The sequence below is a fragment of the Thalassophryne amazonica genome, chromosome 12 (assembly GCF_902500255.1).
Source record: "Thalassophryne amazonica chromosome 12, fThaAma1.1, whole genome shotgun sequence".
Classification (NCBI taxonomy): domain Eukaryota; kingdom Metazoa; phylum Chordata; class Actinopteri; order Batrachoidiformes; family Batrachoididae; genus Thalassophryne; species Thalassophryne amazonica.
This window is the reverse complement of record NC_047114.1, coordinates 97,219,468-97,246,032: the sequence shown is the minus strand read 5'-3', so window position 1 is coordinate 97,246,032 and position 26,565 is coordinate 97,219,468. Positions and strand designations below refer to the sequence as shown.

At 45.4% G+C, this 26,565-nt stretch overlaps 1 protein-coding gene across 1 annotated transcript in view; it reads right to left on the bottom strand.

Moving 5' to 3' along the window:
- Nucleotides 1-26,208, bottom strand: part of LOC117522651 (neuropilin-1a-like) — a 165,706-nt gene extending 139,498 nt beyond the window's left edge. Inside the window, exons 1-2 of the mRNA XM_034184103.1 lie at nucleotides 25,762-26,208; nucleotides 24,918-25,092 (exon numbers count right to left, since the gene is read on the bottom strand). Of these exons, the coding sequence (XP_034039994.1) occupies nucleotides 24,918-25,092; nucleotides 25,762-25,846 (260 nt within the window). The 5' untranslated portion in view covers nucleotides 25,847-26,208. The remainder of the gene's footprint in view (nucleotides 1-24,917; nucleotides 25,093-25,761) is intronic.
- Between the last annotated feature and the right edge of the window lie 357 nt (nucleotides 26,209-26,565).

Genomic DNA, 26,565 nt, shown 5'->3' with positions numbered 1-26,565 from the left:
GTTGTGGGTCCGTGTCACTACACTTTCACAACAGGATATATCGGCCAGCGTCATGGATCCCGAGGGGCGTCACCCATCTGTTGGACAGCCAATGGAAGAGCAGGGTGCACAGGCGTCTGCAGGAGGCGTGCTCGGTGAGTTGCAGCAAATCCTCACCGCCTTTACCGCTTGGCTGGATTTGATGTCCGAGCAAAACGTCATCCTTAATCGCAGGATGGAGGCTCTCACCGCACAGGTGGAAGTGCGCGATCAGAGTGCTGCTGCGGCTCCTCCTCCTGCCGACCCGGTGCCGGATATTAACATTCCACTGGTCGTTCAACGAACCCCCCCACCATCCCCTGAAGCATACATAAGTCCCCCAGAGCCGTACGGGGGTTGTGTGGAGACGTGCGCGGACTTTCTGATGCAGTGTTCGCTCGTCTTTGCACAACGACCCGTGATGTACGCGTCTGACACCAGCAAGGTAGCTTATGTTATTAACTTGCTTCGGGGTAAGGCACGCGCCTGGGCTACGGTGCTCTGGGAACAGAACTCACGGTTGTTATCAGCATACACTGGGTTTGTGGGGGAGTTTGAGTTTTTTGTAACTCCTTCTACCTCCCGCGTGATTTTGGGCTTCCCATGGATGTTGAAACACAATCCCCGGATTGATTGGCCGTCTGGGGTAGTGGTTCAGTGGAGCGAAACCTGCCATCGGGTGTGTTTAGGATCCTCGGTTCCTCCAGGTTTACATGTTAAGGAGGAGGTCAAAGTCCCTCCCAATCTGACGGCAGTGCCGGTTGAGTACCACGATCTTGCTGACGTCTTCAGCAAGGATCTGGCACTCACCCTTCCCCTGCACCGTCCGTACGACTGTGCCATTGATTTGGTTCCAGGCGTTGAGTTCCTGTCCAGCAGGCTGTACAACCTCTCACGACCTGACCGCGAATCAATGGAGACCTACATCCGGGACTCATTAGCTGCCGGGCTGATCCGGAACTCCACCTCCCCGATGGGTGCAGGTTTCTTTTTTGTGGGCAAGAAAGATGGCGGATTCCGTCCATGCATTGATTACAGGGGGCTGAATGAGATTACGGTTCGCAACCGATACCCGTTGCCGTTGTTAGATTCTGTGTTCACCCCCCTGCATGGAGCCAAAATCTTTACTAAGCTGGATCTTAGAAATGCGTATCACCTGGTTCGGATCCGGAAGGGAGACGAATGGAAGACGGCATTTAACACCCCGTTAGGTCACTTTGAGTACCTGGTCATGCCGTTCGGCCTCACCAACGCCCCCGTGACGTTCCAAGCCTTGGTTAACGACGTCTTGCGGGACTTCCTGCACCGATTCGTCTTCGTATATCTGGACGATATTCTCATCTTTTCTCCGGATCCTGAGACCCATGTCCAGCATGTACGTCAGGTCCTGCAGCGGTTGTTAGAGAACCGACTGTTTGTGAAGGGCGAGAAGTGCGAGTTTCACCGCATGTCTTTGTCCTTCCTGGGGTTTATCATCTCCTCTAACTCCGTCGCCCCTGATCCGGCCAAGGTTGCGGCGGTGAGAGATTGGCCCCAACCAACAAGCCGTAGGAAGCTGCAACAGTTCCTCGGCTTCGCTAATTTCTATAGGAGGTTCATTAAGGGCTACAGTCAGGTAGTTAGCCCCCTGACAGCCCTGACCTCTCCAAAAGTCCCCTTCACCTGGTCGGATCGGTGCGAAGCCGCGTTCAAGGAGTTGAAACGACGGTTCTCTACTGCACCAGTTTTGGTGCAGCCCGACCCTAGCCGCCAGTTCGTGGTTGAAGTGGACGCCTCTGACTCAGGGATAGGAGCCGTGCTGTCCCAGAGCAGAGAGACCGATAAGGTTCTTCACCCGTGTGCCTACTTTTCTCGCAGGTTGACCCCGGCTGAACGGAAGTATGACGTCGGCAATCGAGAACTCCTTGCGGTGAAAGAGGCTCTTGAGGAGTGGAGACACCTGTTGGAGGGAGCATCTGTGCCATTCGCGGTTTTCACTGACCATCGGAACCTGGAGTATATCAGGACCGCCAAGCGGCTGAACCCCAGGCAAGCCCGCTGGTCACTGTTCTTCGGGCGTTTTGACTTCGGGATCACCTATCGCCCCGGGACCAAGAACCAGAGGTCGGATGCCTTGTCCTGGGTACACGAAGAGGAGGTCAAAACTGCACTGTCGGATCCACCGGAGCCCATCCTGCCTGAGTCCATTATCGTGGCCACCCTCACCTGGGACATGGAGAAGATCGTCCGGGAGGCCCTGGCACGAAGCCCGGACCCGGGAACTGGACCAAAAGACAAACTATACGTCCCACCAGAGGCCAGGGCTGCGGTCCTAGACTTCTGTCACGGTTCCAAGCTCGCCTGTCATCCGGGGGTGCGTGGCAGTTGTCCGGCAGCGCTTCTGGTGGGCGTCTATTGAGGCCGACGTCCGGGAGTACATCCAGGCATGCACCACCTGTGCCAGGGGCAAGGCTGACCACAGGAAGTCCCAAGGTCTGCTCCAACCGCTTCCTGTGCCTCATCGCCCCTGGTCCCACATCGGCCTGGATTTTGTCACGGGTCTCCCACCGTCCCAGGGCAACACCACCATCCTCACGATAGTGGACCAATTCTCCAAGGCGGCCCACTTCGTGGCCCCCCCGAAGCTCCCTACGGCCCAGGAGACAGCAAACCTCCTGGTCCACCACGTCGTCCATCTGCATGGGATCCCTACTGACGTAGTCTCGGATCGTGGTCCCCAGTTTTCCTCTCACGTCTGGAGGAGTTTCTGCAGGGAACTGGGGGCCACCGTGAGCCTCTCGTCCGGGTACCATCCACAGACGAACGGACAGGCAGAGCGGGCCAACCAGGAGTTGGAACAGACCCTCCGCTGTGTGACATCCGCGCACCCGACGGCCTGGAGCAACCACCTGGCCTGGAACGAGTATGCGCATAACAGCCAGGTGTCTTCTGCTACCGGCCTCTCCCCATTTGAGGTGTGTTTGGGGTACCAGCCCCCATTATTTCCCGTGGTGGAGGGAGAGGTCGGTGTGCCCTCGGTCCGGACCCACCTTCGGAGGTGCCGTCGGGTGTGGCGCACCGCCCGTTCTGCCTTGTTGAAGGCCTGGACGAGGGCCAAGACCCATGCAGACCGCCGGCGGTCCCCGGCCCCTGCATACCAGCCCGGGCAGGAGGTGTAGTTGTCGACGAAGGACATCTCGCTTCAGGTACAGTCACCGAAACTGATGGACAGGTTCATCGGACCCTTTCGCATCCTCAAGGTCCTTAGCCCTGCTGCAGTGAAGCTCCAGCTCCCAGCTTCACTGCGGATCCACCCGGTGTTCCACATCTCCAAAATCAAACCGCACCACACCTCACCCCTCTGTGCTCCCAGTCCGGCGCCGCCTCCTGCCCGGATCATTGACAGGGAGCCGGCTTGGATAGTGCACCGGCTCCTGGACGTCCGTCGAATGGGCCGGGGGTTCCAATATCTGGTGGACTGGGAGGGGTATGGACCCGAAGAACGCTCCTGGGTGAAGAGGAGCTTCATCCTGGATCCGGCCCTCTTGGCCGATTTCTACCGTCGACACCCCAATAAGCCTGGTCGGGCGCCAGGAGGCGCCCGTTGAGGGGGGGGGTCCTGTTGTGTGGGCCGCCAGAAGAGGAGGTACTGCTGGCCCACCACCAGAGGGCGCCCTGCCTGAAGTGCGTGCTTCAGGCACGAGAGGGCGCTGCCGCCATGGACACAGCCGGGAGTGACAGCTGTCACTCATTATTTCCTGACAGCTGTCACTCATTCATACTTCATCATCTCACTCCATAAAACCCAGACGTCATCTCCACCTCATCGCCGAGATATCGTACTTCTATGGAGGTAACCTTCTCAGCCTGCAGATTCAGATAAGTGGTTACACAGACGCTGCACGAGTGTGTGTTAGAGGTGGAGGTGGCATTCCCACCGTTGTTGTTACGAGGTGTACACACACCCACACTTGACTGTCTTTGCTCTTCGCCAGCAGTACCAGATCCGACAGTCGGGGACGGTGATCACCTGGGAATTCGGGACTTGGCGGCTCCAGTATTCACCAGGTTCGGTGGCGGCGGAAATCGTGTGGTTCCGGCTCTTCTCAGGACAGACGTCTTCTATCCTCGAGCCTGCCCACACGTCACCTTTGTGGATTGACTGTTATCAGATTCTGAGATTGTCTGTATATTCGTTGTGCACCTTCACAACATTAAATTGTTACTTTTTGGCTCATCTATTGACCGTTCATTTTGCGCCCCCTGTTGTGGGTCCGTGTCACTACACTTTCACAACATATACCACGGAGTCAGGCACTGATTTAAAGCTCTCTTTTTCAGAGGAGCTACAGCATCCCAAGTTGTCTTCAATGAGGATGTAAAACTATTGACGAGATACTCTATCTCACTTACAGAGTTTAGGTAGCTACTCTGCACTGTGTTGGTATATGGCATTAGAGAACATAAAGAAGGAATCATATCCTTAAACCTAGTTACAGCGCTTTCTGAAAGACTTCTAGTGTAATGAAACTTATTCCCCACTGCTGGGTAGTCCATCATAGTAAATGTAAATGTTATTAAGAAATGATCAGACAGAAGGGAGTTTTCAGGGAATACTGTTAAGTCTTCAATTTCCATACCATAAGTCAGAACAAGATCTAAGATATGATTAAAGTGGTGGGTGGACTCATTTACATTTTGAGCAAAGCCAACTGAGTCTAATAATAGATTAAATGCAGTGTTGAGGCTGTCATTCTCAGCATCTGTGTGGATGTTAAAATCGCCCACTATAATTATCTTATCTGAGCTAAGCACTAAGTCAGACAAAAGTTCTGAAAATTCACAGAGAAACTCACAGTAACGACCAGGAGGACGATAGATAACAACAAATAAAACTGGTTTTTGGGACTTCCAATTTGGATGGACAAGACTAAGAGTCAAGCTTTCAAATGAATTCAAGCTCTGTCTGGGTTTTTGATTAATTAATAAGCTGGAATGGAAGATTGCTGCTAATCCTCCGCCTCGGCCCGTGCTACGAGCGTTCTGGCAGTTAGTGTGACTCGGGGGTGTTGACTCATTTAAACTAACATATTCATCCTGCTGTAACCAGGTTTCTGTAAGGCAGAATAAATCAATATGTTGATCAATTATTATATCATTTACTAACAGGGACTTAGAAGAGAGAGACCTAATGTTTAATAGACCACATTTAACTGTTTTAGTCTGGTGCAGTTGAAGGTGCTATATTATTTTTATGCTTAAATAGATTTTTGCTGGTTATTGGTGGTCTGGGAGCAGGCACCATCTCTACGGGGATGGGGTAATGAGGGGATGGCAGGGGGAGAGAAGCTGCAGAGAGGTGTGTAAGACTACAACTCTACTTCCTGGTCCCAACCCTGGATAGTCACGGTTTGGAGGATTTAAGAAAATTGGCCAGATTTCTAGAAATGAGAGCTGCTCCATCCAAAGTGGGATGGATGCCGTCTCTCCTAACAAGACCAGGTTTTCCCCAGACGCTTTGCCAATTATCTATGAAGCACACCTCATTTTTTGGACACCACTCAGACAGCCAGCAATTCAAGGAGAACATGCGGCTAAACATGTCACTCCCGGTCCGATTGGGGAGGGGCCCAGAGAAAACTACAGAGTCCGACATTGTTTTTGCAAAGTTACACACCGATTCAATGTTAATTTTAGTGACCTCCGATTGGCGTAACCGGGTGTCATTACTGCCGACGTGAATTACAATCTTACCAAATTTACGCTTAGCCTTAGCCAGCAGTTTCAAATTTCCTTCAATGTCGCCTGCTCTGGCCCCTGGAAGACAGTTGACTATGGTTGCTGGTGTCGCTAACTTCACATTTCTCAAAACAGAGTCACCAATAACCAGAGTTTGATCCTCGGCGGGTGTGTCGCCGAGTGGGGAAAAACAGTTAGAGATGTGAACGGGTTGGCGGTGTACACGGGGCTTCTGTTTAGAACTACGCTTCCTCCTCACAGTCACCCAGTCGGCCTGCTTTCCCGGCTGCTCGGGATCTGCCAGAGGGAAAGTAACGGCGGCTAAGCTACCTTGGTCCGCACCGACTACAGGGGCCTGGCTAGCTGTAGAATTTTCCACGGTGCGGAGCCGAGTCTCTAATTCGCCCAGCCTGGCCTCCAAAGCTACGAATAAGCTACACTTATTACAAGTACCATTACTGCTAAAGGAGGCCGAGGAATAACTAAACATTTCACACCCACAGCAGAAAAGTGCGGGAGAGACAGGAGAAGCCGCCACGCTAAACTGGCTAAGAGCTAGTAGCTGCGCTAAGCTAGCGGATTCCTATAAACACACAAAGTCAATAATGTGTAAATAATTTAGAGGTGATTCAGCAGAGGGAGTGCTTTAGTTAAGGCACGTGAAGATTACACTGTGAAACAAATCGTTATCTAGGTAACTAGATCAATCTAACTGCGCAGATTAAACAGCTAACAGATACAGCAAAACACCGCTGTGCTCCGGAACAGGAAGTGATACAATACCGCAGTGAGAGCCAACCACCAGTAGAGGCAAGCAAGAGCCAAAATCCAAAATTTCTGCACAAACTGTCAGAAACCGTCTCAGGGAAGCTCATCTGCATGCTCGTCGTCCTCATCGGGGTCTCGACCTGACTCCAGTTCGTCGTCGTAACTGCCTTGAGTGGGCAAATGCTCACATTCGCTGGCGTTTGGCATGTTGGAGAGGTGTTCTCTTAACGGATGAATCCCGGTTCACACTGTTCAGGGCAGATGGCAGACAGCGTGTGTGGCATCGTGTGGGTGAGCGGTTTTCTGATGTCAATGTTGTGGATCGAGTGGCCCATGGTGGCGGTAGGGTTATGGTATGGGCAGGCATCTGTTATGGATGAAGAACACAGGTGCATTTTATTGATGGCATTTTGAATGCACAGAGATACCGTGATGAGATCCTGAGGCCCATTGTTGTGCCATACATCCAAGAACATCACCTCATGTTGCAGCAGGATAATGCACGGCCCCATGTTGCAAGGATCTGTACACAATTCTTGGAAGCTGAAAATGTCCCAGTTCCTGCCAATATCCAGCAACTTCGCACAGCCATTGAAGAGGAGTGGACCAACATTCCACAGGCCACAATTGACAACCTGATCAACTCTATGCGAAGGAGATGTGTTGCACTGCATGAGGCAAATGGTGGTCACACCAGATACTGACTGGTATCCCCCCCAATAAAACAAAACTGCACCTTTCAGAGTGGCCTTTTATTGTGGGCAGTCTAAGGCACACCTGTGCACTAATCATGGTGTCTAATCAGCATCTTGATATGGCACACCTGTGAGGTGGGATGGATTATCTCAGCAAAGGAGAAGTGCTCACTATCACAGATTTAGACTGGTTTGTGAACAATATTTGAGGGAAATGGTGATATTGTGTATGTGGAAAAAGTTTTAGATCTTTGAGTTCATCTCATACAAAATGGGAGCAAAACCAAAAGTGTTGCGTTTATATTTTTGTTGAGTGTATAATAACCTCCGTCAGACTTTGGCTCTTGTCATAAAGAACATTTTTATTGTGCAGCCAGAATTTACAGCAGCTGTAATCTCATACTAATCTTTTATAAAAACATTGAAAACAAGTAAAAATAAAGTAAAGTCCAGCTGATTCCTCTGTGGTTGTGTGTGTGTGAGTGTGTGTTTGTTGCTTTTGGGACATCTGGTGAGCATCAGCCTGACGGTTGTAAATGCCGGGACTTCAGCTGTGCCTGACGCAGTTTATCCACTCACTTGGCCAAACTCGCTGCTTGTTAATCTGCTCCTTAACAATCTAATCTGTCATCTGAGTGGAGTTCACGGACCAACAGCCAAATAAGTCTCAATACCTTTGCACCAGTTCATTAGTTTTAGTGTGTGTGTGTGTGTGTTTTGAGAATCGGCTGATATTCATCTTAATTTGTACTTCAATTTGTAGCCAGATGTGACAGAACAGCGTGACTGATCCACGCACCGCCAGCACGGCGCCAACTTGCTCTTCAGTGTCAAAGCTACAAAAACATAATTTTGATTCAGACCAGATTCAGACCTGATCTGAACGCTTTCACGAGACGTCACTTTAAACAGATTCCACACGTGTGACAGAGCAGGATAAAGACAGACAGACAGATTCACAGTCACCTGCTGCTGTTGGTCCCAGCTGATCCTGGACCAGAGACGATGGACCATCATAGACGATGACCTCTAATATGACCTTGAACTTTGACCTATAAGCTTGAAATGACGTGTTGCAAGAGGACAATCCATCTAGTTTCTCAGCCAAGTTTGACTGAAATTTGTGTTTGTGTTTTGAAGATATTGCCATAAACAAACAAAAACAAACAACGGACTTTGTCTGCATTTACGGAGATGTCTTAAAAAAAAAAAAAGAAGAAGAATGATGCAACAGTGAAGTACAAACATTTTAAACATTTCTCTCTCTCTCTCTCTCTGTGAAGAGATGAGATATATAGAGTACATACTTATCAAGTGTTGTGAGTCACGTCTTCTGGTGTTTGATTCTGGTCTGTATTTAGTCGACTGTTGCGTATGTCCTGTGCGTTAGTTTCTCTTCACGGTCTCTCCTGTGTGAAGTTCCTCTCACACAGAAGGCGTGTGTGTGTGGCCTGTTCATGGCAACTACTGACACACTGCACTCACCACCAATACGGACAACTACCGACATGTGACCGCTGCATGTGTGCGGCGTTCAACATAACGCATCACCTCCTGCCTCTGTTTTTTTTCCCCTCCATTTTTTTGCACGGACTGGGAGTTTCTGAACAGTTTGGTGCTTTCCAGTTTGTAACACAGCTGGCGTGTGCGTGGTGTGGAAAGGGAGACCATGTGACAAGTGAAGTTGAATGGTGAGTTTTTGAACATGACCAAAACACTCTCCCTAAACTGTGTGGCACTGTGTGACTTATTTGTGGCGAGTATTGGCATGTTTGTGGCAGAGAGTTCAAGTTGGGTGGCGAGTACTACTCACGCCTCTAAAGCCACGCCCACACTTTCTCTGTGAGAGCAGTTGGTCCTGGTGTGTAGTGAGTTCCTTGCATGGCAGCAGCCTCACATCGGGGTGAATGCAAGGCATTTATGTGTAAAGCGCTTTGAGCAGATGGAAAAACGCGATATAAATGCAGTCCATTTACCATTTAGCTTTGGACTTTCTCTCACGCTTTTACTCTTAAGTGTTCTGGTTTCTGGGTTCAGGTGTCTTCACACATTTGTGGTCAACTGTTTACTGGCATTTGTGTTAACTCCTTGCCAGATTGTCTCGTTTTATCCCTGTTCTCTCACTCTCTCTCGCTCTCTCTCGTTATTTCCTCACTTGTGTTTTGGATCCACTCTTCCTTTCCATGTTTCTGATTTTTGTCCAACATTCCTGGTCTTGTTCACCTCTTATGATTGCTCCAGTTATGTTTCTGGACAACTTCTGCTCCTCAGGAACCCTGCCAGTGGTTGGACTGATCTCTCGTGCTCCTGACGTCTAGCTGAGTAAGCGACCAAGAGAACTGTTGACCAAACTGAAGCCTGAGGACTGTGGAACTGTTCCTTTGCGCTGGGATGGTACTCGCCGTGATTGGTTCTTATGGTGGTTCTCTGCGTTGCCGTCCTCTGTCCCAACAACTACTACACTTGTACAGTTACTGTTTCTGACTGTGAGCGTTTCATAAGTGTCAGAGGGTTCATACAGAAAGCAGGATTTGCATCCCTAATTGTTTCGAAAAAGCAAATCCAAACACAGTACTCTTGCGTAAGACAAACAATAGCAGGACAGAGTTCACTCTTCCTTCCTTTACACAAATATTTGCTGCAGACAAGAGCCAACTGTTAAAAGTGGATTTTTCGACACTGTTCACATTATGTTCTCCGTCAGATCTCTCGGTCTGAGATTCTATTCATCATGAGACAAACTCTGGACTCCGCAGCAGTGACTTCCAGCACAGAGCAGCATCCTGATCAGCTCCGAACACGGCAGCTTTGCTCAGACATCCTTTTTCTGAAGACCTTTTTTTCTCCAAATAGTAAAAGATCTGAGATTGTATTGACTTTAAAGTTTATTATAATTTCAATTCAATTCAGTGAGGGTGGGCGAGAGAAATGAAGACCAGGGGAGAATAGACGAGTGCAGAGGCTGACAGTGATCAAGAAGGACACTGTGGGATGGTCAGACCTCTTCTTAAGAGATGCAGTTTGGACCAGCAAATTACAGACTTGTTTTAATTGATCATTTTTTAAGAGAAAATTCTTGAGAAAGTGGCTTCTAATGAAATTCTTCCATATTTGTCACAGAATGATCTTTTTGGAATTCTGTGTCATTATGTGGAAACTGATCTTGTTAAAGTGGTGAGTGACTCGTTTATGGCTGTGACAGGCTCCACTTCAATGTTTTTATTTTAATAACACTAAGGGCCCTATCTTGACAAACTGTTGTGCACAGTCTAAAATACAAAGTCCATATTTGTCGTAATTTCAAAAGGAATTAACCCAAAGTTGCAGACAGGGACCAGACAGAAGCAGAAAATGTCAAAAGTTTATTTATCGAGGAACGAGATGAGTCCAGTATGTGAAACACTTCGAGTCCAAATGAACCAAAGGAACCAAATGAACAGGAACACAGAAGAAGAGTTGGCAGCACCACCAGGGTAACCAGAGATGAGCGAATGCAGAACTAGCAACTACTAAGAGGAACAGAATGAACCAGAATAACCCAACAAAGTGAAAGCAGAACAGTGACAAACTTAAATAGTAACATGTAATGAGAAGATCAGAGACAGGTGTGGTAAATGGTAAATGGACTGCATTTATATAGCGCTTTTCCATCTGCATCAGACACTCAAAGCACTTTACAATTATGCCTCACATTCACCCCGATGTCAGAGTGCTGCCATACAAGGCGCTCACTACACACCGGGAGCAATAAGGGATTAAAGGCCTTGCCCAAGGGCCCTTAGTGATTTTCCAGTCAGGCAGGGATTTGAACCCATGATCTTCTGGACTCAAGCCCAACACATTAACCACTAGACCATCACCTCTCCTGGGACTTTATTTTGACTTTGAACCAGAACATATCCAGGATCCAGAAGAAGCATTAAGCATTCAGGAACATTTAATTCAAAATGTTCTTAATAATGTTCTTCAATAACATTTTGCGAGCAGATGGATATTGTTAGAGGAAATAATTTACAGAATTTTTGAATAAATCCAGAATGTATTCTGGATCCAGACTAGATTTATAGATTTAGAGATCTAGCAATATTGAACTCAAAAAGGTAAAAATGGGTCTTGCTGAACCTTTATGAGCGTATTGATAAATACTTTGGAAACGAGGCTTGATGCTAAATAAAGTGAAAGTGAGGAATATGTTGGTGTGGTGGAGGTATGTGCTGTCTGGGTGTCGCCTACTTTGATTACGTCAATGCAGTTTAACTGAGCAGAGTGCACGTGTGTTGTGAACCCACTTATGTAAGGCGCGTCTGTGTATTCTGTCCTTCAAATATGACAACCCACTGCAGGTGATTGGTCTACTGTGCCGTCACTTTCTGGACCACACCTACTTTTTAGACCAACAAAGGTTTTTTGTAAGTAGATGTTTGACTTGGAGAACGTGCGCAACGGCTCTGAAAATGATGGCTGCATCAGTAGTACCTTAAAACTGCAGTGTGCTCCGCTTTGCCTCGGATGGAAGATGAAGCCCTAAATGTTGTAACTTAAACCAAACAGAACAAGAAAAGGGGAAAATATGCCATCATGTTCATGTGTTGTTTCCTGTTTATAACTTTTATGCAACTTTTTGGACCAAACTGTGACTTCTATTTTTAAATTGTCACCTCAGTAATTTGGGGAAAAAAAACAACAAAAACTCTTTGGTTTTCTAAAGTTTTTTTTTTCCTTTCAGCAGAAAGGAACAAATTCAGAACAAGACTACATGTTCTAATCCTCCACTCTGACAGAAAATATGAAAGGGCAAATATCCGTCTTTCTTTGGACTAATTCTCACAACTTCAAAGTAACAAACTGGGGAAAGAAGTTGAAGTAAAACACAGAAGAAACAACCCAGTTTTTGGTGTTTTTGGAGGCTGAAATGTTCTTGGACTGGAGCCACGTGCAAACCGTCGTGTGACTGCAGCCTGTTTTTCTGCGGCTGCTGTGGAAATGAAGAATGCACCATCTGGAAGGAAGACTTTGATTTTCTTTGAAAGTCAGCGCTGAGCAAAGTACTGCCGGGACAACAAAGTCTGCATCTAAAACCAGGCAAACGTGTCTGAGAATATCTGGCATGTGGTGCCGGTGAAGCAGCAGGTGAGTCGCTGATTAGCGTCTTTATGTTCTATCACAGTTTCCCAGAGACAAACTTGACGCCTTCAAACGACTCGTCCAACCGTCAGAAACACAAAGAGGTTCCACTTACGGAGAAATGACTGAAAACTGAAAGTCTGGAGCCACAGAAAGAAACGACTTCAGTGTTTAGCGATCAAATAATCAAACACCTTCAATTATTATTCACCCTTTATGACTTCATTCACACTGCTGTCCTGAGTTTAGACATTCAGACCTTCTACCCATCCACTGTCACATATTCATCTTATCTGTTTATTCATCCATTCATCAAATAGTCCACCTGTTGATTTTGTTTTCCATGATGTTCCATCCATCCATAAAAATCTACACGTCTTTTGATTTAATCATCAGTTGCATTAACTGTATCAATCCATCCAGAAGTCATTCATCCATCCATCCATGTATCCAGAAGACATCCATCCATGCTTCCAGAAGACATCCATTCATGCTTCCAGAAGTCAGTCATCCATCCATCCATTCATCCACGCACGCAGAAGTCATCCATCCATTCATCCACACATCCAGAAGTCATCCGTCCATTAATCCACGCATCCAGAAGTCATCTGTCCATTCATCCATTAATCCACGCATCCAGAAGTCATCCGTCCATTCATCCATTAATCCACGCATCCACGCATCCAGAAGTTATCCGTCCATTCATCCATTAATCCACGCATCCAGAGGTCATCCATCCATTCATCCATTAATCCACGCATCCAGAAGTCATCCATCCATTCATCCATTAATCCACGCATCCAGAAGTCATCCATCCATTCATCCATTAATCCACGCATCCAGACGTCATCCATCCATTCATCCATTAATCCACGCATCCAGACGTCATCCGTCCATTCATCCATTAATCCACGCATCCAGACGTCATTGTCCATTCATCCATTAATCCACGCATCCAGAAGTCATCTGTCCATTCATCCATTAATCACGCATCCAGAAGTCATCTGTCCATTCATCCATTAATCCACGCATCCAGAAGTCATCTGTCCATTCATCCATTAATCACGCATCCAGAAGTCATCTGTCCATTCATCCATTAATCATGCATCCAGAAGTCATCTGTCCATTCATCCATTAATCCACGCATCCAGACGTCATCCATCCATTCATCCATTAATCCACGCATCCAGACGTCATTGTCCATTCATCCATTAATCCACGCATCCAGACGTCATTGTCCATTCATCCATTAATCCACGCATCCAGAAGTCATCTGTCTATTCATCCATTAATCCACGCATCCAGAAGTCATCTGTCCATTCATCCATTAATCACGCATCCAGAAGTCATCTGTCCATTCATCCATTAATCATGCATCCAGAAGTCATCCATCCATTCATCCATTAATCCACGCATCCAGACGTCATCCATCCATTCATCCATTAATCCACGCATCCAGACGTCATTGTCCATTCATCCATTAATCCACGCATCCAGACGTCATTGTCCATTCATCCATTAATCCACGCATCCAGAAGTCATCTGTCCATTCATCCATTAATCCACACATCCAGAAGTCATCTGTCCATTCATCCATTAATCACGCATCCAGAAGTCATCTGTCCATTCATCCATTAATCACGCATCCAGAAGTCATCTGTCCATTCATCCATTAATCCACGCATCCAGAAGTCATCTGTCCATTCATCCATTAATCATGCATCCAGAAGTCATCCGTCCATTCATCCATTAATCCACGCATCCAGAAGTCATCCATCCATTCATCCATTAATACACACATCCAGAAGTCATCCATCCATTCGTCCATTAATCCATGCATCCAGAAGTCATCCACCCATAAGCCATCCATCCATGTATCCATCCAGAAGTCATCCATCCATGTATCTATCCATCCATGGATCCTGAAGTCATCCATCCATCCACCCACCCATCCATCATTTATCCATTCAAGCATACAGACGTCAGTCATCCATGTATCCATCCATCCATGTATCATCCATCCATGTATCCATCCATCCATAATTTACTTCACATATAAACACTTTATTTCTGGTTACTCTGCCGTCAGCCGAGCTGAAAGGATCCAATCAACCTTACAAATTCAAAGACACTCACAATCCCCTCAAACACCCAACAACCAGATTTCAGCATGAAAACACACACACACACACACACACACACACACACACACACACACACACACACACACACACACACACACACACACACACACACACACACACACACACACACACACACACACACACACACAGAGCCTGTTTGTTTGTGGAGCCTCTGATCTGACCGTATCCGTCTTGTGACTGTAGAAAACAGTAAAAAAAAAAAAAAACAAATCATGGCACATTTTGTTTTTCAGATCTACAAGAAAAGAATGAATCACACTTCTTTATTCATGCTCATTCATGCTGTTGCTTCTTCAACAGCAAAGCTGTTATTTAAAGACACAGTTTTCCAAAAGTTGAGTTTTTCTCACCAACACTGAAACAAGAGCAGGACTGACAGTGTTACACCATGATGACTTTTATACAGAAATAACCCAAACCTCAACAAAAAAGAACTGAAACAGACAAAATACACAACCATGAATCATGCTGCAGTGGTTTCCCCGCTTTGTGTACCACTGTGTGTGTGTGTGTGTGTGTAACAGCAGGGGTGTCAGCTTTGTTGCACTCACATCAACAGCATGAACACATTTCAAAGTGTGCATATGAAGCAAACTGTATATGGCTAGGCACGCTCGCACACGCACGTGTGTGTGTGTGTGTGTGTCATACACTGTTATGTAGGAGGAAAACAGTTTTTCCAACTCCTCAAAAGATATCCCAGATTATCCCGCCGCTGAGGCCTGTTCCCTACCGGTGCCTCTGCTCTATTTTCCCACGCTCCGCAGGGATTCGTTTTTCGGCCGCACTATTTCAGACGTGTACTTGACACCAGACTTGTTCTGGTGCAGATTGGATACAGAGGCACAGCCAATGGACCCAACAAACTTCTGACATATTTCTCATCTAACTCATCGTCTGCTGCCTGTGTGTGTCTTCATGGAAGCAGAAGGTCGCTGGCGAAAAGATCGCTCAGACCGCCATGTGATCCCCTCAAAGGTTACGCTCAGTTTTCACTGAAATGTCCCCGAATGCACTGAGAAATTCTTCCTAATTTAATTGCTGTGGGGTTTGTTACGTATTTTTCATAATTTCAAAAGAGAAGCTGCATTTAACCACTTATGATTGATTTCTTACACTGGTTTTATAAACAAGTAATCGATTAATTGGTTCCTAAAAAAGTACACGCTAAACACAATTCATTTTTCAGATACATTTTCTAGATGTGTTCACAAGACCTACTGTGACCAAACAACAACAACAACAACAAAGATATTCACTTCATCTCAAATGTAGCTGGATGAATTTCAGTTAATTTTCTTTTTTTTACCATCAGTATGGAGCCATTTAAAAGGAGTTCACAACAACTAATAAATATATTTAAAAACTATTTCAAACCTGATTAAAACTATTAAAAATCAGTCAAAATTATTTGAAACCAATCAAAAACCATTTAAAACCTGATTTAAACTATTTAAAACCTGGTATAAAAACACCAGCTTAACACTATTATTAAAACTATTTAAAATAAGTTTTAAACCATTTCAAACAAGAGTATCTGTAATGTAAACAGATTAAAGTCCATTTAAAACATGGTGATTTACAACCCATTGAATAAAAGATAATGTTTTAAAGCCATTTAAGGACTTTGAAAAGCTTTCATATTTTTCTGTCTTCCTTGTTGTATAACATTTTATAGGCAGTCAAAATTATTATTATTATTTTTTCTATTTAGGCAGAACTTGAGCAAATCACACATTTGTAAAGCTTGTACAGGTTGATTTTATTATTTGATTTTTTTTTTAAGTGATAAAAATAATGAAAATAGTTCTCTTTGTGTGGAGCAACTAATTTATGATCAGGATATCTGGAGGAGAAACGCACTGGTCCAGGTCTGTAAACACCACACATTGTCACATTAATATGGCACATTGAGCGGGCTGTAGAATACATTAACAGGCCATGTACTTCATGGCCTGGTTTCCCACAGGGGGCGCTACATTTACTCACATCATCTACGCAAATTTTTGCTGTTGAGTTTAATTTTGATGACTAACACAACCTGTGTTAGTGACCAATCACAAAATTACTAATGCTAACCTTTAAGAGGACATGATGTAAACAAATGGCGGCTTTCAAATTAGCTAGCTGTGCCTTGATACGTAATGCTATAAAATTGTGCCCTATTAAATTACAAGTTCTTCTAAAAACAGATTGATACATTTTGCAGTAAGTTGCAACACAGTACTGGTCAATACAAACACACTCCATTCTTGTTAACATCTGAGTACTTTGCTGGCTAGTTAGCGAGCTCGTTTACGACAATGGCCGCCTGTGGTAACTTAGCTAGTTAGCATATAGGTGGAACAAAAACACGCCCACTGAGCTTGTTGGGAAGCAAGTTATGTATTCTGCAAAGAAATGTTCTTCAGATAACAACAGTGAGTGATTTTATGAAATAATTTAGATTTGCAGTAGAAACTTTTGATGTTTCTGTGTCACGATTTCCACTGGGTTTTCTAAGATTTAAGTCATAAAAAGAATTTTCTTTAGCACCACTATGATTTTATTCCTTAGCATTTAGATAAGGGAGTCATAATATGATATTGCCAATAAGATCAAAATTCATGCTGTCTGGAAACTTTTTAGAATTTCAACCCCTGAGGGGAGAAATTCAAGGGATCAGATGCTGTGACCAACATTTGGTAGACTTGGAAGTGATTTACAAGAAACCCAATGGATGTTAAAGTAAGATGGGTCACAGGTAATCTCAAAACATCACGCATGTGCACACGTATCCTCATGTAGCTAGTCTGCATGACAGCAATAAAGACAATATTCACTATATAATATTTCCCCCCAGATAAATATGTCCTCTTCATTAAAAGGAGCTGTAATTTTGCAACATGTTAAAAAAATAAATCTATATTATATTGCTGTGATTTCAGTAGAAACTAAATTTTCCCAGTTTTGTGAAATTTGAAAGGCCCTACAGCTTTAAGATGACATCTTCAAAAGTATAATCAATTTTACAGAGATATGACCTGAGGCAAGACACACACACACACACACACACACACACAAACTGAATTGGCCATCTCAGTTCAATTTTCTACATAATTTTCATTAAAAAAATAAATATATGTGGCCCCAACTTAAACAAAGCACATCCATGCAACATAATTTAATTGAGTTGGATCTTCCTGGACAGAAATCTTGCAGCCAAAATTAAACTGAGTTCATCAAATGTGGTTTTATTAATACTAGCAAACTACCCGCCCATAGGGCAAATGCTGAAAACATATATCCTAGAATAGAATTATAATTCTTTTTTATTATTTCCTGAACATGCTCGAAATTCTACTTGTTTTATAACATTTCTTGTGGAGTGATAGTTTTGTGTGGCTTATTTATTTACTGTTTCTGACCAAAAACTTTTATTATAATAATAAAGTATCTATTTACCTATAAGCTTTGCCCAAATTCTGTCCTGGGTTTTAACAAATTAATAACCCAAAGAAGAAGAAAAAAAAAATAAATAAATAATCAAAAGAACACTTAAAGGTCATGAAAATTCATTCAGATTTAGTATTTTCATGATGCATCCACCTTAATTATTAAAAAGTATCAGTATCTGTATCGGTATCTGCAATCTAGCAATATCGCACACCGCTATCACCACTATCACCCGCAACTCTCCTGTCACAGAACATCCAGGTACACAACACTGTTCATAAATGTTTCCTCTTTGTCTTTAAGGTTTGTCACAAAGCTTTTTAAATGCTCACGGTCCCGGCTGAATGGCCTGTTCACTGTGAGAAAGGCTGTGTGTTCGGATTCAGTGTCTATTAACACTCCCGGCCAGATGGTGGCAGTAATGCAGATGTCAGTCTGCCAATGACCAGAAAACTTCACAGAAACGTTTTGGCTAGTTAGCATGCTAATACTTTAGTCTGAGATTATACTACTGAATGCCATATATGTATGAGTGGTACATGAAAATTACCCCCCCCCCCATGTTACCCCATTAGCTAGCTACCCCAGAACAAAGCGATCAGATGAGCCGTTTTGGTGTGATGTGGGAACAGAGGGACATTTCACACTCCTGTCTAGATGGTGGTGGCAAAGCAGGTGTCGGTCTGGCAACTGCCATAAAACATCATGGAAGAAGAAGCGTTATGGCTAGTTAGTATGCTAATGGGATGGCGCATACACATCACTTCCGGTGAAGTGGCAAATCCGATTGCCTGGAACGATAAGATTTATACACCAAGTTGCCCTGAAATCAGTGGTGGGCACAGCTAACCAAAAGGTTAGCTTCGATAACCGCTAACTGAAAAATTAACTTTTATAACAATAAACCAATAAACTGAAAAAAAAAAAAAAATTAGCAGAAGCTACAGCTAACTGCTAACTTTTAGTATTGACTCCACTACACTGTCAGCTACTGACAAGCCAGTTTTGAGTTTAAGCACCGCCAACTCTTCTGAGTAGAATCAAAGGTGATCACAAACCCAACACAAACAATGAGTCAGCAGTTCTGTCTTTGTGCGCCCTGCCCACTGCTGTAAACAAGAGTCATTTACATTCAACATAGAGACTTGAAGCAAAAGGCACAAAAAGCAAAGCAGGTTTGACTTATGGTTTGATTTAAAAATTAAACTAATTCCTGATGATTTATTGACATTAACATTAACTCTGTCATTTTTACAAAGTGAAAATATCACAAATATCTTTTAGTTTTAAATTAATGCACTAATTCTGAAGGTTTGAGCATTAAAACTCACACATGCCGAAAGGCATTATGGGAAAATAAGCCTCGTTATCACTGGGCGCCCGGACAACAACAAAACAAACCGAGACCCCTCAGGGGAAAGTTGCAGATTTCCGTTGCACGTTTGAATCCCGCTGATGCTGCTGCCTGCCCATCAGCAAGATGTGAGATTTGAACTCGGTGGATAGAAGAAGCACAATAAGGTTTTATTATAATGACAGTAATTTAAGTGGACAGTAACAGCGATAACGCTCTGCTACAGAGCAAAGTGCTGACCCTCTGACTCCAAGTTTATTACCAGGATTTATTAGATTTCATTAAATACTAAGAGTCTGTTCTCACATCCTCATACTGCTCCTCCAGGTCCAGGACCTTCCTGCTGCCACATCAGTGTGCAGAAGAGGAGAAGGTGTGAAGTCCATCAAAGACTCCCAGCATCCACCATCTGTCCCCATGCTGGGGGACGCTAACGCTTTATTAGTCCCTGTACACTGAAACATGACCTAGCCGACATGCAGGAGCCCATCTGAGAGACAATAAAGGAGGAGGGCTCGTCATGATTTAACACAGCTTTTAAAAAAGACAAAGGAGCCGCTGTAAAAACAGGATGATTTATGGAGAGGCAGTGAACGCGTGACCTCCTTAGTCAGTCAGAGCCAAAACGTCTGGGGTCGATTCCATCCAGGGAATCACCACCAAATAAAAAGATGAAGGAGCTGAACAGTGCTCAGAGAACAGACAAAACCACGCCCACTATCACCTGACAAAGTTTGATCCAGATCTGATCCAGATTACAGATTTTGTGGCCATTTAAATTTAACATTGAAAACCTCATTTTATGTTTTTTTTTTCATTCTATCTTAATCAAACGTGCTCCAATCACTCTCCTATTTGAAAGTGAGGTGTAGACTGGCACTCACTATCACCTGACAAAGTTTGATCCGGATCTGATCCAGATTGTGGATTTTGTAGCCATTTGAATTTAATAGTGAAAAGCCCATTTAGTGTACATTTTGAATTATATCTCAATCAAAAGTACCTCAGTCACTCTAATTTTTCTGCTATGGATTTACCGACACCACCAATATTGGATGGAGGTTCTAATTTTATGCCTGTTTGTCACCCTGTTATCAGTTGGAAACCACTCATCACTCACTCATCTTCAACCGCTTATCTGGGATCGGGGTGCTGGGGCAACAACTCCAGCAAGGGACCCCATACTTCCCTTTCCCGGGCCACACTGACCACCTCTGACTAGGGGATCTCAAGGCGTTCCCAGGCCAGTGTGGAGATATAATCTCTCCACCTAGTCCTGGGTCTTCCCCAGGGTCTCCTCCCAGATGGACGTGCTTGGAACACCTCCCCAGGGAGGCGCCCAGGGGGCATCCTTACCAGATGCCCAAACAACCTCAACTGGCTCCTTTCAATGTGAAGGAGCAGCGACTCTACTCCGAGCATCTCATGGATGGCTGAGCTTCTCACCTTATCTCTAAGGGAGACACCAGCCACCCTCCTGAGGAAGCCCATTTTGGCTGCTTGTACCCACGATCTAGTTCTTTCAACCCTCATGACCATAGGTGAGAGTAGGAATGAAGACTGACCAGTAGATCGAGAGTTTCACCTTTTGGCTCAGCTCCCTTTTCGTCACAATAGTATGGTAGAGCGAATGCAACACCGCCCCTGCTGCGCCAATTCTCTGGCCAATCTCATGCTCCATTGTCCCCTCACTCGTGAACAAGACCCCAAGGTGCTTGAACTCCTTCACTTGGGGCAAGACCTCATTCTCGACCTGAAGTAGGCAATCCATCAATTTCCTGCTGAGAACCATGGCCTCAGATTTAGAGGTGCTGATCCTCATCCCAGCTGCTTCAAACTCGGCTGTAAACCGATACAGTGAGTGTTGGAGGTCACAGGCTGATGAAGCCAAATGGACCCTATTATCTGCAAAAAGCAATGGTGAGACCCTGAGCCCACCAAACTGGAAACCCTCCTCCCCACGACTACGCCTCGATATGCTGTCCATGAATATCACAAACAGGATCGTTGACAAGGCGAAGCCCTGGCGGAGGCAAACCCCCACTGGAAACGAATCCGACTTACTGCAGAGCACCTGAACACAGCTCTCGCTTTGTGAGTACAGAGATTGGTTGGCCCTGAGAAGGGACCCCCTCACTCCATACTCCCACAGCACCTCCCACAGTATCTCCCAGGGTACCGATCATACGCCTTCTCCAAGTCCACAAAACACATGTAGACTGGATGGGCATACTGCCAGGCCCCCTCCAGGATCCTTGGATGGTTCCCCGTTTTCCCCTCCTGAGATGCCTCATGGTCCGGCAGAAGCACCTTGGTGCCGCCCGAAAGTCCTTCTCCATGGTTCCTCCAAACTCCTCCCACACCCGCTGCTTTGCCTCCCCCACAGCAGAGCTTCCATTGCATCTTCAGTAATGGAAGCTTTGAACATTTCCCATTCTGGTTCAATGCCCCCAACCTCCACAAGGATGCTAGAAAAGCTCTACCGGAGGTGTGAGTTGAAAATCTGTCGGACAGTGGGCTCCTCCAGACGTTCCCAGTTCACCCGCGCTACCTGTTTGGGCTTACCAGGTCTATTCGAAGTCTTCCCCCACCCTCTGATCCAACTCACCACCAGATGGTGATCAGTTGACATCTCTGCTCCTCTCACCCGAGTGTCCAGAACATGCAGCCTCAAATCAGATGATACAATCACAAAATCGATCAATGATCTTCGGCCTAGGGTGCTCTGGTACCATGTGCACTTATGAGCATCCTTATGTTTGAATATGGTGTTTGTTATGGACAGTCTATGACTAGCACAGAAGTCCAATAACAAACGACCATTCAGGTTTAGATCGGGGAGGCTGTTCCTCCCAATCACGCCTCTCCAGGTACGTTGAAGTCTCCCAGCAGAACAATGGACTCCCCCACCAGAGCCCCATACAGGACTCCATTCTAGGACTCCAAGAAGGCCAAATACTCCAAACTGGTGTTCAGTGCATACACACAAACAACAGTCAGAACCCCCCCCACTCCCGAAGGTGCAGGGAGGTGACCCTCTTATCTACCGGGGTAAACTCCAACGTAGTGACACTCAGCCAGGGACTCAAGAGTATCCCCACACCCGCCCGGCACCCCACACCCAAGACCACTCCAGAGAAGAATAAGGTCCAACCACTATCAAGGCGAGTGGTTCCAGAGTCGAGGCTGTGCGTGGAGGCCTGCCAGATGTAACTGGTATTGCTCCACCTCCTGCACAAGCTTCACACAAACACACCGATGTCAGGATGCTGTCATACAAGACGCTCACTACACACCGGTCAGGCTGGGATTTGAACCGAGGATCCTCTGGTCTCAAGCCCAATGCTTAACCACTAGACCATCACCTCCCCAGTCTAGTGGGAAGTTCCCATTATTCTGAAGGTCCTTTGGTCCAAAGGACCCTAAAAAAGACCAGTCAGCTAGTTAGCTAGCAGGCTAACACCATGCATCATTAGCAGTGCTATGATAAAAACTCCAGAACAGCAGCGAGACCTTTCAGTTCTCTAATCTCCCTCTGGATTTGAAGGTTTCACTGTGACACGTGCTTGTTCGGCTTCTGGCCGGGCAGCGGGAAAATGCTAAAGCTCTGGACCGCCCACCTGTGCGCTCCTCTGCCACTCAGAGGCGTCACGGTTGGGCCTTACCCCACCTCCACATCCAACCTGATGGACTTTTAGAATATTGAATGATCATTATGGCTGTAAGCTGCTGTTTGTCCTTTTTGAGCATTTTATTCCAAACGTTGGAGATTATGTGGTTAATTATACTAATGGACCGTCTAAGAAGTCAGTGCTCCAGTATTTCCTCCGACTGAAACTTTAGTATTATTTAATTTGCATGTTAGCACTTATAAGCTAGCATTAATAGCTTGATGAGATTAGCTCCATTGATGATGCCGTATGGCGGTCGTAGATTTTTAAGATCAAGTGGCTACAGGTTCAGAGACGCACCCCAAAACATGAATTCAGCAGGTACACTTCGAGAAGTACAGAGATACAGCAAACGGGAAAGAAGTTCAAGTCCCTTGGAGTTATGGTGAGTGTTGGGGTTAACAAATCATACAGCATGGGGGTCATCACATGACAACCAACCAATCAGAGCCAGTGCCTTTTGAATGTGCCCCCCCACCCGAGAAGACACTTGTGATCAGATCTACCACCCAGTCTGCCTAAATACATATGAAGCAAACACCCAAACCAAAGTTAGCATTACTAACCTTAGTTTGCTTGGAAACTACGAGATTTGGGCGTCGCGTTGAGACTTCAGTAAGGCCACGCCCATCTTGCCCACTTTCCAACACTTTGCCCATTTATGAGTTAACTGGGAGTTGTTATAATTTTACTTTTTAAAATCATTTTTTCAGTTCAGTGACATTTAAGACTTTTTTTTCAAAATAAATTCCTCATTTAAAATGTAAGTAGTTTGGGAAGAAATACCCCAGCGATTCTGGTTTTATATAGAACAGCTGTGCACTGTGCACTGTTCCTCTAATCACAGCCACAGAAGCCTATAAATTCTTCTGGGTGCCTTGGTGGCTTTCCTCACTCTTCTTCTTGCACAGTCACTAAATTTTTGAGAATTGACTCCTCCAGACAGATTTACCACACAGTACCAAACTGTTTGTATTTCTGAAAGACAGATGTAAATAAAGTCAAAGACACATTCATTGACTTGGAAATGTTCATGTATCCATCCCCTGACTTGTCTGAAAAAAAAAGAAAAAAAAAAAAAGGTAATAAAACTGATTATTTACATGTTACATCAAAGCGTTCCATTACTTATGCGACCCATCATTGTGGCTTTTATATTTGTATTTAATTCATATCACGCTGGAGAGATTTGATTTGGGTTTGAGTTTGAGGAGGATCATTTTAGAAAATTTTAATATCGCGAAGCCTGAATTACTTTTTGTATTTGAAATGGCATAAACAAGTTAAAATGTGTGAAATACCAATAAGATGAATATTTTTTCAAGGCACTGTTGATTTCCAGACCTCTACTTAGGTCAGTAAATACAGGACACTGTCAAAGTCAGTGAATAATCATCATCAATAATTCTGATTTCATTTCTTGTCAAAATAATTCTGATTATGATTTCTGCAATAATCCAGCAGCCCAACTTGATACCATGTGCTCATCAACTTGTTAGTGATTTCAGTCAAGCTAAACTTCATGATGATGACCATCAACAAAACTCCATGGCACATCCTCAACAAGTCATGACGTCACCAACCAGCCAGTCTGTTTGCTGGACTATTTAATTCTCCTGTTTCATTATAAATGGCAACTACATATGATGCCACTTAATTTGCAGATCCTTTAAAACCACTCAAGCCAGACTTTCAAACACAGAACTCTGCCTGCAAATAAAACCACCAGAATATTTCTCCCACAGGATCAAATTGAGCTGAATTATGTTTAAATCTCTGTGACAAAAAAGCCAAATGCCAGAAAAAACGGCATCCCTGCTCATCAAATATGAATTACAAAACTCATTTCCTCATCTGCCTCTGTGCCACCTCTCATCAGCCCCAGCTCCCTGGAGCACAATGTGACCGATAGGTGGCAGAGTTTCACGCTGTATCCAGGCAGGATTGAGGACGCACAAAGGAATCTTACTTGCAGTCTCTGTCCTCCAGATCAAAATGAGGGTTGAAGTTAATGAGGATCTTCTGACCCGGTTCTGGGGCTGTTATCACCCACACGCACAGCTGGGACGGAGAGTAGGCACTGGGGTACCCCGGAGACGTCAGGTAGTCCGCGCTGTGGATCTCTATGCTCCCTCCACATTTATCTGCAGCGTGAGACAAAGTTATTCAGTTAGACTTTGTGCTGAGGGAACTGCGCTCAAATGCTGACACGAGAAAGCCAACCACGAGTCAAACAAGGACGGAGTGGCGACATAAAATCATTGTAAACAAAACTGAAGCGAATCCATTCGTGCGTAAAACCTCCAACCGCATTACGCGCCGCGGAACTGTTAAGTCGCAGGAATCATCAGAGCGGGGAAAGGTGAGAAACACAAACAGGTGAGGCGAGACTGTATCAATGCCATAAGGTGCGTGAACACCCACGAAGGTGAAGCGAGCTGGAGTTCCGGCGCCGGACACCGATCCAAACCCATCAGACATCAGCAGCCTGCAGCGGCAACATGCGCCAACGCTCCAAACGCGGTCACAATATTCAATAACCACATTTACAAGAAGTTCATACGTCAGCTTTGTATCTTCCCCCATAAAATTGTTTTATGCTTAAACCGGTGTCGTTTTACAATATGTTTCCGTTTCCATACAGTAAAAAATATTTTGTTTTGTGCCCCTGCAGACTGGATCTCACAGGGGGAAGCCGTGAGCCAGAACAGGTGAGAGGCGAGAATGGTGCAAAATGATGCAAAATTAATCAATATTGTCTCAGGCTGCCTGTTGTCAGTGTGCATGTATCCATACAAGCTGTCAGCACCTACCGGTCTGAGTCAACGGATCCACGAGTTGTGCGAAAAGGAACAATAGAAATCCAGTGTACATCCTCGGATTCAGCAGCGCAGACATTGCGTAAAAAGAGGATCAAAGCAGAAACCCGCCCGGAGTCTTGAAGTAGGAAAAAGGAAAACTGGAAAATTAGTCTCAAAGTAAGAGGAACGGGGATGGTTTCTGTAGGGTCCACAGCATCCTGCGAGCTTCAGAACCGGATCCCCACGTCCGTCAGGGAGCAACTTGCCATTTCACGGAGAGATCAAATAATATTAATCCAAACGCCGAAAACAGATTGAAAAGGAAGAAAAGAAAAAAAAATCCGGTGTCCAAAAGTGGAGCCTGCGCGCTCCGGTGACAGCCGCAGACACCGACGCGCACCGCAGGACGTAGTTCCAAGTCGGAAAAAATAAGAAAAATCACACTCCGGGGTTCAAGAAAAAGCAAGCGGAGAGAACCTCGGAGCTCCGGGGCTCCGTAGCCTGACTCCCGGGTTCGGTTCTTTCTCCGCCTCTCGGTTCCCAGCGACTGGCCGCCGGAGGAGGAATGTCAGGAGCTGAAGGAGGGATTAAGTCACACACAGATTTCCACTCCCCAAAATTCCAGCTCGCAGACGCCAGCGCACATCCAGCGACCGAACGCGACGATGGCTGGAGCAAACTGACACCGTGCGCCCTCCGTGCGCTCCCAACGCAGCGCCGGAGGAGGAAAGTGCGCACGCAGACTCCGGTACACCGAACCGGATTAAAGGAGCAGAGGATCAGCTCGTGGTGACTCTCAACCAAAGACTTTGCCAC